The 14,797-nt window shown below is 31.1% G+C and overlaps 1 protein-coding gene across 1 annotated transcript in view; it reads right to left on the reverse strand.

Annotated features, from left to right (window-relative positions):
* Sh (Potassium voltage-gated channel protein Shaker) overlaps positions 1-14,797 on the reverse strand; it is an 89,925-nt gene that overhangs the window by 32,349 nt on the left and 42,779 nt on the right. Inside the window, exon 3 of the mRNA XM_088264251.1 lies at positions 4,446-4,569. Within this exon, the coding sequence (XP_088120377.1) occupies positions 4,446-4,569 (124 nt within the window). The remainder of the gene's footprint in view (positions 1-4,445; positions 4,570-14,797) is intronic.

Here is a 14,797-nt window from a genome sequence, read left to right on the forward strand (position 1 = left end):
ACATTTGAGAGAGGAAGGGGTAAAAATGACTAAGAATCTTCATAATTTTTTTTTTTTTAAATCTGGAAAAAGTCAAAAACTTTCGAAGCCTAAATGAGTGCGGATGTATGAACTCGATTGCAGCAAAAGACAGAAAACTAGTAACGAATGAAAATTAAATTAAAGAGAGATAGAAAGATTATTTCGAGGAGGTGTATGAAACGCATACGATTAATAACGTTAGTGACGTAAGTACATTTCCTCGAATATGTGTGAATGATGATTCAAAAGAGATAAATATGGAAGAAATTAAGAATGACACAATGTCCGTGGAAGATGCAAAGGCTTTAGGATTCGACAATTTTGCCACAGAATACATCAAGAATGGTGGCGAAATAGTTCTCACGTGGTTGCATAGGCTGTTTAAACGGTATCTAGAGGAGAGTTATACTCCCGTCGATTGGAGAAGGGCCATATAATGCCTCTTTACAAGGGAAAGGGTTCAAGCGTGAAATGTGGGAACTACTGAGCGATCAGTCTATTAAGTGCTGTTGATAAAATGTATGGTCAAATCCTAGGCTAAAATCGTAAAGGCTATTGAAAGAGTAAGAACCTTAACAAAGGATAAAGTGTGGGATGTCCAGAGTGGATTTATGAATGGGAGAGAATGTACGGAAAATGCAAATCAAATTTTCGCTTTGCGCAACATGACTGAAAAGTTTTTGGGGCAAAACCTAAAGCTTTTCTGCACATTCTTTGATTTGCAGAAAACTTATGACCGATTTGATAGAATGGAACTATGGAAGGTATTATCTGAGTATTGAGTAAGCAGTAAATTTATCCAGGGCATCGCGGCCTTGTAAAAGGATAGCACTACATACATTAGGGTAAGTGGTTCATTTTCATCCAGGTTTTGCATCTCTAAAGATGTCTAAAAGAGATGTGTAATATCGCCAAGGCTGTTTAACTCATACATGGATAATTGCATGAGAGAACTGAAAGATTTAAACGTCGGAGCTAGAATGAATAATTTAACTGTCTTTTGTATGCTGAAGATGCTGTTCTTCTTGCCGATAGCAGAGAAGACCTGCAGGCGATGGTGACATAAGTGTATGATGTGTGCAAGGAAAGTACATAATTTGCTGAAGAATGTTGGCAAATCCAATACTATGGTTTTTGAAAGAGATGAATGTAAATGTGTGAAATGTTGGTAAATGGGAAAATTATGGAACAGGTCGTTGATTTTGTATACTTGAGAAGTATGTTTTCTAGAGATGGAAAGATTGATAAAGATAAAAAAGGAGAGTGAATGTTGGGAACAGAGTGAATAGTGCACTGAAATCAGTAATAACCAATAAAAACCTTTCTCCGAAAGCTAAACTGGCAGTACACATCGGAGCCTGGTTCCAACCCTAATGTATGGAAATGAAGCATAGAGTTAGCAAAAGAAGGATGAAAGTAGATTGAATGCAGTCGAAATGCGATCCCTCAGAAGACTGTGCGGCAAAACGATGTTCGAATGGTGAAATAAGGAAGGAATGCAAAGCTGAGATAAGCATTATCGATAAAATTAAGAAAAGTGTGTTGAGATGGTTTGGACATGTGAAACGGACGAGTGAGGACAGAAAGGTAAAACAAATTTATGAGGCGAATGTATTTGGTAAAAGAGGCAGAGGTAGACGGAGAAAAATTCGGCACGATCAGGTATTCCAAATACTTAAAAGCGGTTAGGTTAGGTTAGGTAAGGTTAAGTTGAAATAATCGGAGAGTATGCATAAGAAGATGCATGAACGTGGAAGAGACAAATAATGTTTGCAAAGACAGAGTGGTGTGGCTTTCTATTCTCTCTGCCTACCCCTGCGGAAAGCGGCGTGATAGTTAGTTAGTTATTTTCTTCTTCTTATTCTAAACCTTAGCACCCAATTGTGCATAGGGCACTACATATTATAAACGCAGTGTTATCTTGATCGTTAACACATGAAGGAAAGGTGATCAGCCCTCCGCTTCAGGTACCAGTCCAGGGTAATATTGAATAAATATGAGAGTGAAAAAAATCACTTTTATTTATTTGCTCCCCCCCTGCGAATCGAACCCAGGACCTCCAGAACGGTAGCCGAGCGTGCTGACCATTACACTACAGAGGCGGAGTTAAAAACATTATAAAATTATTTTTTCTATACATGAACAAAAAAACAAAAAAAATGATCAAATACATATTTTTTTAAATCGAGCTAGAACAGACGTGTCTCCGGTGGAATGAATTCTGTGCTTGCGAATATCCCCTTAAATATTAGTAAGTCACAGCAAAACGATCGTTCATTCATGAGTAATGTGAACATGTGTAGATCGTTTTTACCTTTGAGCATCGTCACGTTATACATTTTTACATACAGGGGTAGCGGATTTTTTTTCGTTTTTTGTAATGAGTCCAGTACGAGCCAGTTTAAACTTGTTCGTTGGGTCGTATGCACATCTTTTGTGATTTACTTTATGTTCACAGTATTTGGAAAGTTGATAAACGTTATTGCTCAAAATTTTAACCCTTTCTCAAAAAATGGCGGAATATTTTCTATACATTTTTTTTGAGCTGTTTAGACCTTTTTGAGATTCACAAAAAAATCTGTTGTAGGTGCTGCAAAAAGCATTTGTGACGGTTATGGACACAAAAAGAGTGTCCTCACCAATCAGCAATGCTTTAAAAAAATCAAAGCATGAAATGTGTACCTGTAAGATGAACCGCGATCTAGTAGACTCGTCAAACTGGACTGTAGTTACATTTATTAAAATTATTCCCATTGTGATTCATTTGTCTTCTTTCTCTCTTTATTATTTTTATTTCATATAAATGTTAGACCATAACAATTTTATTTCAATCTACATTGACCTTATGTTGGAATGATTATTCCAAAACCGGTAGTCACGGAGTACTGTTTTTTAAAGTGGTATTTAACTAAGTGAACGGTGAATGATAAAGAGAGTTTTATATTACCATACCACAATATTAACAATGATTTTAATATTCTTCAAATCCTTATCCGCACCCGAATGGTGCATAGAGCACTGCATCATATAAAAGCAGTGTTATCTTGATCATTAACATATGAAGGAAAGGTGATCAGCCCTCCGCTTCAGGTACCAGTACAGGGTAGATGAAAAAATCACTTTTGACTATATTTGAATAATTTATTTAGCTTGGCGCTGTATAGCTGCCGGCCGAAGCTGCTCCTTAAGTTTAATTATATTCCCCCGGATTTTTGCATCTAAAGTCCGTATTTTTTTGCATATTTAGAAATATAGTGATTTGTGATAAATTGAAAAAGTTAAAAGTGAAAAAGTTCTAAAGTTTAGCTGTTATTTGCGAAAAATGCATCAATAATGCATCACTTAAATGCAACTCAAGTTAACTTGTTGCGTGACGTGGTTCATTTCCGAGAAATGGGCCGTTTTCAAGAGAAGTCCTTTCGAAAAAAAAACACGCGTTAAATGCATCCCTACGACCATGTCAATACAGTGAATACAATAGACAATAGCGACCCAAAAACATGTGCTTACTCTAATTTCTATTTGTACAATTTATTATTAAAACTTCATAAAAAATATCCTTGCAGTAAAAAACACATAACATTATTAAACTTTATGGAGTACAGGGGCAATTTTACAACCCCAAAACACGCTAGCTCGCATCTAGTGCATTGAGAAAGTTGGGGCTTGTGCGCCCGCGTACCTTGCCGCCGTCCTGGTGTACCTAGCTGCCAAGGTGTTGGAAATGCCCATCAATGCCTCCAGTGACAACAAGAAGACCAACATTACCCCTGCTATCTGCAGTTGAATATCCACAATGACGGGACCTTAACAAGCTGCTCTCCGGCATTACCATTACACAGTGAGGCGTCCTGTCCAACATTTTGGCCATGCTCCAGCCCAAGAAGACCGAGAAGAAAGCGCAACAATACGGCGGCTCCACTTTCCTGCCTTCAAACTCAGCCGATTGACGTCGTTTTTCACTAATATATTTTTTAAATTTTCTCTCATTATCATTTTCATATCATAATCCACACCTGTATAAGCGCCCTTGAGGTAGTTTTTTACGAAAATGGCGCTATATAAATCATCCAAGATTATTATTATTATAATTATTCCCTGGGGATCAAACTCGGGGCCTCCAAAAATGGTAGCCGAGCGTGCTGACCATTACACTACGGAGGCGGACATTGAGATACAAAATTTTACGGATTTTAATAACAATATGTCGGGTTGTGGTCCCGTGATTAGTGTCGCGGACTCTTAAGTCAGAGTTTCTCGGTTCGAGCCCCTCTTCCACAATTTGATACCTATTTCTAATAATGAGCCGCTTAGGCTCACAGAAATAGTATGAAATTGAAATATTTATGTAAATAATAAAAACATAAATATTTCTCTTAAAAAAATACAAAATTAAGTATTTAAAATGAAAATAAGTAACTTACATTTATGACGACTCTCTCGCAAAAGTCGTGGTCATGCGGAATGGGCTCAAACTGTGCTATGTTCGTCAGTTGAGGGTGCGGACCGCCACCATCCTCGTCTTGGCTGCTCAACTTTGGGAGCGACCTGTGGGCACATACAAATAATTATAACATGAGATACTCGTACCAATCATACTTTTGGATACCTTTTGATTGAATATTTTTATCAACTTAAAATTTGGTGCTCACTCTCCGTTCCTAATTATGTTTTGACTCAGAGAGACTTGTCACATTAAAATAAGAAATAAATAGGTTTTTCTTTGTATTGTGTCCTTATGACTTTGATCAGCGCAGGACTAGATGTGTTATTGCATGCTTTTGAATTATCTTTGTTATCCATGGGCAAACTAAGATTTGTCGAAATGCTTACTGCTTGATCCCTTTACTTTATATTAATTATGCTGATTTTGAAACAACAATACTAACTTTGTTGAAAAATCGAAACACAATTTGAACATCTCACTTTGCCCATAAATTTATGGAGATAAAATGTAATTGGTGTTAACAGCCCAACGTTTTTTTGCTGAATAACAGTTGGCTACAAAATACTTACATATATCATTTGATAATTATTCCATCATTTTATTGGACAAGTGGTAACAGGAAATGTTTCCCGCACTTAGTTTATTAGTAAAACTAGCTAATAAATTAAGTGACTTTAAATTATGACGTCACTAACATTGTGTATCTCGCTAATGATAACTTTACAAAGAATTGTGCCCTCTATAGAATACACCTTTATCCACTGTTATTCACTTAAGTAGAATTGATATCGATGAAGAATGTTGAAATAATTGTTTTTTTTTTCATATATTTAAAGCAAAAATAAGATATTGTACTGAATACTAATACGTATGTGCCTTACACTTTAACTGATTGTAAATGTATATCTAGCTAACTATTCGCACGTCAATACTTAAGGTACGGAGAGATATAACTACCATTCGAATATTATCGGAAAGGAAAATTACGCTGCGTGTAACGTACTACGCGTTTAATAAATTCTTTATTAATTATTTATTAAATATTAAATCGATACAAATATAAATTTATAGAAAGCAAGGCAATACTCGTATATAAATAAATAATGATTTGTAAATGAGTATCAGGTATGTAATCTACAGGTGTTTCGATATTAAATTTGAATGAAAAAGTTTAAAGATGGTGGTTACTCTATTCTAAATAAAGGTTTAAAAAATGTATATAACGCTTAGTATCAAACATATCGCTCACTCCTTTCAAGAACGTCAGAAATCAAAAATCGTCAATTTTCAGTTGTGCATGTTTTCGGAATGCCCAGAAAATGTACTATATCCCAGCAAAAGAGGCATATTTTTATCTCAATATTTACCCGCTACAGGGCAGAAAATGTTGTTTTTGCATTTTGAAGAAAATGTATTGTGTTATTATTTTTATAAATAAATTAAATATTTTTCAAATGTAGAAAAAACATTCAGGTTTTACCTAAAAAGATCTGTTGCACAGTAAAAAGTTCAATAAGTGGTTTGATATTTATTTTTAATACATTGTGTTATTTTTTAAACTTTAAAATCGTTCTCCTGAAAAATCAAGTATTTTGATTTATGACGTTCTTGAAAGGAGTGAGCGATATATCTCAGTACAACGCTCTAAATGAATGTTGCGAATAATATTAATTTCGGCTTGCAGCATTCCCGTACTTTTTTTACAACCTTATTCGTACTGCACCTGGATATATAAAAAACGCATATCACAACACAGTCTTTTCAACAAAGATTAATAAATTGGTACACAAAGCTTATTATTCGATGTCCTCGTACAACGCTTTAAACGAATGATACAAAGAATTTTAATTTTGGCTTTCATTCCATGTAGCATTCCTGTGTTTTTTTACAATCTTGTTCGTACTGCACCTAGATATATGAAAACGCATGGCACGATACGTTTGAAGAAGAAACATCCTAAGAATAAGCCTCTAAAAAAAAGGCTTTGCGGGTTATTCCTTTTAAAAAAATCTTATCCACAAGAATGAAATGAACAATATTTAATTTTCGAAAATTTCAACAACGTTTTGCGTAAATCTTAATTTTTTGTTTGATCGTTAAGAGTTTAAAAGGTCTTCGTGAGATTTTAATTATATGATTGTACATAAGAACATGATATTTCAAAACGAGAATGTTGTTTTTTTTTTCATTTCTAAGGATACGACTCTATTTGTTAAAGGAATCGATCGATTTAAGGATAATTAAATGCAAAAATGTTTATGCGCTAATAATATCGGATAATTTTATCAAGCATTTACAAAATGATTCCGCAATTACATTTCGCTTTTTCAGACGTAACTAATAAAAACATCAAGAACTACAAACACACAGACACACACATATATATATATATATATATATATACAATATATATATATATATATATATATATATATATATATGTATATATATATATATAACGTGGTAATATTTTCCTTTTGAAAATTAAGTGTAAATAATATGTAAAGTGGGTGTATAATAATAAAATAAACAATGTGTTGCTTTGTAATTAAAGTTTATAATTAAAGTTTATTCTTAATTTATCTTTATAATAATTTTTATATCTATCTATCTATCTATCTATCTGATTCTGACAGTTAATAATATTATCGTAAGTCTTTTGTTTTCTCCTGAGCGACGCATGTGGCATCTGGTGGTAGAACTGTTTTATGTAGGTACTTTTTGTAAGTACTTAATAAAATGTATAGGTAGGTACCTAGTTATTTTATTACATCTCCCCCCTTGGGGATGAAAATTCATAGTAAAATTTTCACTCGTCCTCCGGATCATCTTCTTGTAGTGAAGAAACTGGTATAAGTTTAGTGATGTGATAAAGTTTTTTTTTTCTTTCTTTTTTTTTTTTTTCTTTTTTCTTTCTTTCTTTTTTTGTATTTTTTTTTTCTTGACCATTTTAAAGTAGACACAGTTTTTTTCAATCCATTTGTTTTTTTCTTTTGAATTCCTTCATTTTTATTCAGATCTCTTAAAGTATCTTCTAATATAACCAAATGTACAACTTTTAATTGTTCATCTGCATTTTCATTCGATTCTAAAACTGGATTCCTGCTTAGACAATCTACTTCTAAATTCTTCTTTCCTGGAGAATATTTTATTTTATCTTTCGTAGAAGTTTTTTCTACTTTATTTTTATTTTCATTTTTCAAGCACTGTTTCTGTGTTATTTGTATGTCTTCATTTTTATTCTGATCTTTTGAAATATCTTCTAATTTAACCAAATTTACAACTTTTAATTGTTCATTTGCATTTTCCTTCGATTCTAATACTGGATTCCTGCTCATACAATCTGCTTCGAAATTCTTCTTTTCTGGAGTATATTTTATTTTATATTTTGTAGAAATTTTTTCCACATTATTTTTATTTTCATTCTTCAAGCACTGTTTCTGTGTAATTTGTAAATCTTCATTTTTATTAATCTTATCATCCTCCTTTGTTTTAAACCAGCACGTTGCTTCAGAGTGATATCGAGTTCCCTTATTTAAATTTTCACAAATCTTACATGGACTTTTATCTTTAATTTTATCACTAGTTCTTAGATTTCCACGTCTTCTTTGATTATCTTCTAATCGTTTTCTTTGATCATCTTCTAATTTTTCTCTCTCACTCCGAACATATTGTAGTAATTGTTTTAATACATCTAATGTTTCATAATCCATTTCCATTTAACAAAATTGTCGTTTTATAACGTGGTAATATTTTCCTTTTGAAAATTAAGTGTAAATAATATGTAAAGTGGGTGTATAATAATAAAATAAACAATGTGTTGCTTTGTAATTAAAGTTTATAATTAAAGTTTATTCTTAATTTATCTTTATAATAATTTTTATATCTATCTATCTATCTATCTATCTGATTCTGACAGTTAATAATATTATCGTAAGTCTTTTGTTTTCTCCTGAGCGACGCATGTGGCATCTGGTGGTAGAACTGTTTTATGTAGGTACTTTTTGTAAGTACTTAATAAAATGTATAGGTAGGTACCTAGTTATTTTATTACATATATATATATATATATATATATATATATATATATATATATATATATATATATATATATATATATATATATATATATATATATATATATATATATATATATATATATATATATATAAACATATGTATTACATGAAATTTATTGCGATCATTAATTTGGTGATGTCATCCTTTGAATGCAATAGTACCGTTAGCAATTTCATATAAATTTTGAAATAAGGTATGACAAATTTAACACAAGGTATATTTTGTTATACCCTATGCAACTTATCATTTAAATAGGAAACGTTTACTCTTTCACCTTCAACAATCATGGTTAATTAAATATGATAAATCAACAATACCTAAATAAATCAAAACATCGATAAATAATAAAAACATGATTTCATATGAAGAAATTCCTGTTTCCAGATAGTTAAATGTATACTTTTTTTACTTACCCCGTATGGAACTGGATACACTAACCTCAGAAACCTCAAAAGTTAAATAATAACTTCATCTAGTTGCAATCACAATATTTCTATTATGGCGTAAAGTGTTTGCGTCTCTCTGCATAATGAAGAAACCTTTAAGAGTTCCATAATAATATTATATTTGCGGGTTCAAGTTTACTTGTTTATAAGAACACGTATATATATTTTATATGTGAACTGCATCTTAAATCTCACGCCTATTTTTATATATTTTCCAACAGCAGGTGAAATTTTTGTGGAATAACACAAAATTGTTGTCTCTCTCGTACCATTTCGCTTCACCAGTAAAATTCTTGAACATGGAGGCACCACTGGACGCTCTTTGGGGCTGCAATCAATCTAGTCAGAGTCATTTCAGAGAGAGGAGATTCTTTTTCATTCTCTCTGAGTAAATTCTGATCGGTTCGTAGCGGTATGAGATGTAGAAGACTAGCAAATAACTTCTTTTACTTTGTTAAGTTCACCATCAGCCTCCACACATTCAAAAAGGACTAGCGCATCAATTAAGAATGCGTCTAAACGTTTGAATAACATATCCACAGAAGGAATAAATGATTTAATATCGATTTTCTGTCGTTTTGATATATTCTTATTATATTCCAAAATATTTTTTTCACATGTCTTATTATTATTATTATCCATTAACTTTTTTTTATATTAAAAATATGATTATTTTTATTATTGTTGCACAATGCTATAAAGTTAGGTATATTATTAAAATAATATTGATAAAAAATATTTTTGTGTTTACGACATTACAACTGGTTTGGTCGATAAATCTCCTTTGTTTTTTTTTTCTTCTAGGAGTCCGATTGTCTTGTTATAGTTAATTACCAATGACTCACAATACGTCGTAAGAATATGAGTCCGAGCACAATCACTATTAAAAATGGGTATAAAATAATTCTTCCTTTTAACACTATTTCATCTATCTCCTCACAAGTATATGTACAGCAAGGTGGCATCATGATGGCTGATTTGGAGGATTTGTGGATGATTTCTTTTAAGTTTTCAAAAGTTTTTTCAGTCAGTCACAATACACAACCAATCATCATATGTTATTTTATTTTTTAAATTAAGTTCACTCGTTTTATTTCATAAATGATTTAATTGTGTCACTTTTTATATGATATATGATGACCAGTTTACTAGTTTAAGCATTGGTCAGTAGTCATTCATTAAAAACAATATTTTTATGAAAGTTCATTTAAAACTACTTTGTAATATTTAAATGAAAGGTTTATTTTATTTTATTTTTCTAATTGTTTCTAAAATTAACGCGTCGAACCGTTTTTTCACGAAAAATATTTATATTTTGGCTATGGTTAGTTATTCACGATTTAAGTCACTTTTTTAATTCGATAACACCGATTGTCTCGTGATTGTAATTATCGATGCCTCACAACACGTCGCAAATGTACTTGCGTTAGCACAATCAATATTAAACATACATGTAAAAATATTCTATACTTAAACACGATTTGTTTTAGGTCTTCACAAAACTCGTACATTGTAAAGTTAGCTGGCATCATAATATTTAATTTTCTTTAATCTTCCTTGACCTTTTTCTTTATGTTTATGTTTTTAACTATTTTTCCTTTCCCAAAATAAAAAAAATCAAGAATTCAATCCATATTTAATCATGTAAAAATTATCACCACTCTTATTCCAAGATTGACTAAAAATAAAGTTGCACCAGTTATTCTTAATATTATTTTCCATTCTATTAAAAATGCTAGAAACTAAGGCATCACAATTTTTTTAAATGAGTTCACTGCATCACTCTTTATTTCATCTATGTCAGATTTTTTTACTAAATCTTTTCTTTAATATCTCTATATTGTCACTTTTTAAATCAACGGATACAAAGCGGTTTCCTGAAACCTTTTAAAAAATATATTATGAAAGAAAAGTTTGTTTGAAACCACTTAATTATATTTGTTTTCTAATATAAATATTTTTTAAATTAACGCATAATGAATGAAAGTCGAATTGTTTTTTATGAAAACGTAATTTTTTAGTCGTGTATTTATGGATTCTTGAAACTTTGTTTATTTCTAATATTTCTAATGATTGAACTTTGAGGACGCCAATTTCTGATAAAGACAACCTGCTCTGGCGGCTTCGGCATGTCATCTCACGGGAGCTCCAACGAGGTCCGGTAAACTCCGTTCCCACTATACCCCTGTTGCGTTGCAACTCGGAGTGCAGCGAGAGGGGGTAGTAACGGTAGGCGGATCAAGTTCGCTCGGGGAAGGGTGGTAAGGGGAAAGGGAGCGCTGGCGCACGGAAAACAAGGGTGTTCGTACCTATTAGAACATTATATCCGCGTAACATTCCCGGCTTGTATTCACGAATGCGAGTAATATGCTAATTCAATGCAGAGAAATCTGATTTCATCAGTAGAAAGCACACATCAGAAAATAAAATCAAAGTCAGGTGTGGTTGAGAAACTACTAGATATATGGAAATCTCATACATTGTGAATTTGATAATAAAGTTACAAATATAAGTTATTATTAGTTGGAGTTACAAATATAAATTAATATGCATAGCATCCTATTAAAATAAATATGAAAATCCAGAATAAGGTATTAATTTCAAAAATTGATTCGGCAGTCACTTTAAATTAGTATTTCACTAAATTAATACCACTATTTCTTAAAATCTATTGTGACACGATACATGCCGCATCATTTTCAAATACCATATATAAGTATTTTAGAGTGGTGTCCGTGGGACATTGAAGGATGAAGCTATGTAATTATATGGTAGGTGTGTAATTCACTTTTTCATCAGTAGGAATATAGACAATAGGGAGGAGGCTTAAGTCAATTGTCAATTCTGGGTTTAATATTATAATATTTTTGTTTCCATCAATTTCGATGATTTCAAAATTTTTAGTTTATGACTTTACGTGTTAATATTTTTTTTATTTCTGCGTTATTGTTGCTTTATGTGTGATTGTTATCTATTAAATGGTGAGAAAACTCTGAAAAATTATTTCTTTTCTATCAATGAAGATGTGATCTTCTACAGTCATAGTTCAATTTATATACTCAATACTCATATAACCTCTTCCCCATAGTTCAATTTATATACTCATATAACACTGTTATTTAGTATATGTACATATTTTTAATAATTGATTCGTGATTTTTTTTTATTTCAATTATTTTAGTTAATGCTCATACTCAACAACATAAAAGTTTTTTGTGTGATGTTTTATTTATGTAAAAAAATATTTTACGCACATTTTCGACATTTTTTTTATGATACATAAAGGCCGAGTAGAGAAAGGTTGAGGATAAATTATTTGTATTTTTAAGCGCCAATATTGCGTCTATTATTCTTGTTTTACGATCGGATGTTTTATTAAATTAAATGATAATTTCAGTGCTCTATGGATCGAGGAATTTTAACTAGCTAGTTTTTATGACTAAGGGGGTCGGCTGAATAAAAAGGACTCAGAGTGTCTGTATGTGTAGGTTTTCGATATATGTGAAGAGTAATTTTGCTATAGACTATTTCTAAGAAATTTATATTTTTGCCTCTGTTGTCTTCCTATGTCAATTGAATTTTGTCATCAAATATGTTAGAAAAGTTTAGTAAAAGGTTCAGTTGTTCCAAAATATCGTAAACCACGTGATATCAAAATAAAAAGTGCTATTAATTTAGAATAACCCCGAAAACGATTATATTATGAAACGCAACATTTAATAATTATTTGATACCAAATAAATAAATTTTAAATAAAACATATTTACTAACGAAACTATTTTTGTTGATCTATGCGATTAGTTTTGAACAGAACAAAAATAACTAAAAATTGGCGAACTGAACAGCGTATAGGGTGAGCTTTATGTATTTGAGAGCTTAAAAATCAAGCAACTTGAAATTGTAATTGACGTGACAGAGACCTTGTACCTGTGTGACGAACAGCGTGATTGCTCTATTTTTAGCTGGAAAATTGCAACCACCCATTGTTAATGATGTACGCTATTTACAATGCAAAAAAAGAAAGGTGAAGTAAAGAATTATGTAAACTTATTTGAACATTCTACTTGATTTCCCCCTTTTGGCTGCTTTTCAAGAATCGCATAAGGAACTCGTCGAACAATAGTCAATGCGAGTGATTACATATTTCATTTTGAAATCAGATGAATTTTTTAAAATTAAAAAGAAAATATGACATTACAGTCTCTGGATTTTCCAAATGATAAAAGCAATCTTGTTTAAAGGCACTTAAACGGTTCGCCTGTTATATGATAGTGATTAAAGTGTGACGATTTTATTTAAATACACTATTTTTTTGACGTAATTACTATACGAGGAAATCTAATCAATATATATATATTGTTTGAGTTATTATTTTAATATACATTTTTTAGACGGTTTTGCAATGAACGGATCTGGAAGTGCGATGTATCATAAGATCTTCTTACTCTCGTTATTTACGAAATAGTAAATTCGATTTCAGTGTACGATAAACATAAAAAATATGTATAAACTAATAATTTATACACTAACTAATATAGTTTTTCGGCTCAGTACAGGCCATGCCTAAAGAGCCGTAATACATATGGTAAAAAAAAATAAATATATGTATCCATGAATCAAATAAATAAATAAATATGTACGAGTATATACCTTTCAAATGGAGAACTATCTTATGTCGTATCAAGTTAACTTTGTTTTAATTCATGTTTTCTGTTATTTATGCCACTGGTTCTTAACTAAAATATATAGCTACATATTATAACATTACGGATTTTAATACTACTAAACGATTGTGAGAACTCACATTCCAAAATTTGATTGCCTTCCCTCAACGACTTAGGCCCCCTTACATGCAGTTAGGACAATTCTACTTGGGATGACGATACTATCATTTGGGTCGAATTGAAAATTAAAGAACATTTAAAATATTTTATAAATTTCATTCATCGATTTGGCAGTCACTTGTGGTTATTTCTATGCATTTTAAATATCAATTTTACTTATTAAATACCACTATTTATTAAAATATATTGTTATTATGTTTTGATGCATTCCACATAATTTTTAAACAGGGTATGTGAAGTCTAAATTTTAGAATTGTCCTTAAGACGTTGAAGTATGGAGAGGGGGTAGAGCTGTTTCTTATTATTGATCAGTGGGAACATGGAAAATGGTTTAAAAAAGTGATATTTAAAAAGTAAATTTGAGATAGTATATTTTTTTAAATAAAAAAAGTTACAGTTAATATTCTCATATCAATTTCGTCTACGTTTTCATATTAAAAGCATTTTTCAGACTACAAATCGGCCATATATTGTAAAATAATATTATTAATAGCCGTTGTATTATATAGGTTTATGGAAATCATATAATAATTTCAAACCAAATAATTCAACATTTTGTTTTTACAATTTTAAATACATAGTCCTTCGTATCTGGCGGAACAAACTGTACATTTAACAAGGGTGTAGAACCATGTATTTCGAAACCATGTAAAACGACCTGTCTATCCGCGTAAAAAGAGAATCCAGTTTACTGTAAATTCTATCATGAAAAATGTCGCTGTCTAATGTCTTTCCACATTAATTGCGTTTTTTTATTAGTGGCTTTTACAGCAGTGCTTAATTCATTTCATATAAAAATGTAAACCAATTCAAATGGGGTTGGTTTTTTCCATGATCATTAATAAATGAAGAATAAATTACTAACAGTACTTACAAACAAAATCAAAGCTTATAAAGTTTTACTTACATTGCTGTATACGCGGTATTTTGACATATTTCACTACTTAATGACATACGTT

The sequence above is a fragment of the Brachycentrus maculatus genome, unplaced genomic scaffold (assembly GCF_059751285.1).
Source record: "Brachycentrus maculatus isolate JH-2025_06_01 unplaced genomic scaffold, ASM5975128v1 h1tg000221l, whole genome shotgun sequence".
In the NCBI taxonomy this organism is placed as follows: Eukaryota; Metazoa; Arthropoda; class Insecta; order Trichoptera; family Brachycentridae; genus Brachycentrus; species Brachycentrus maculatus.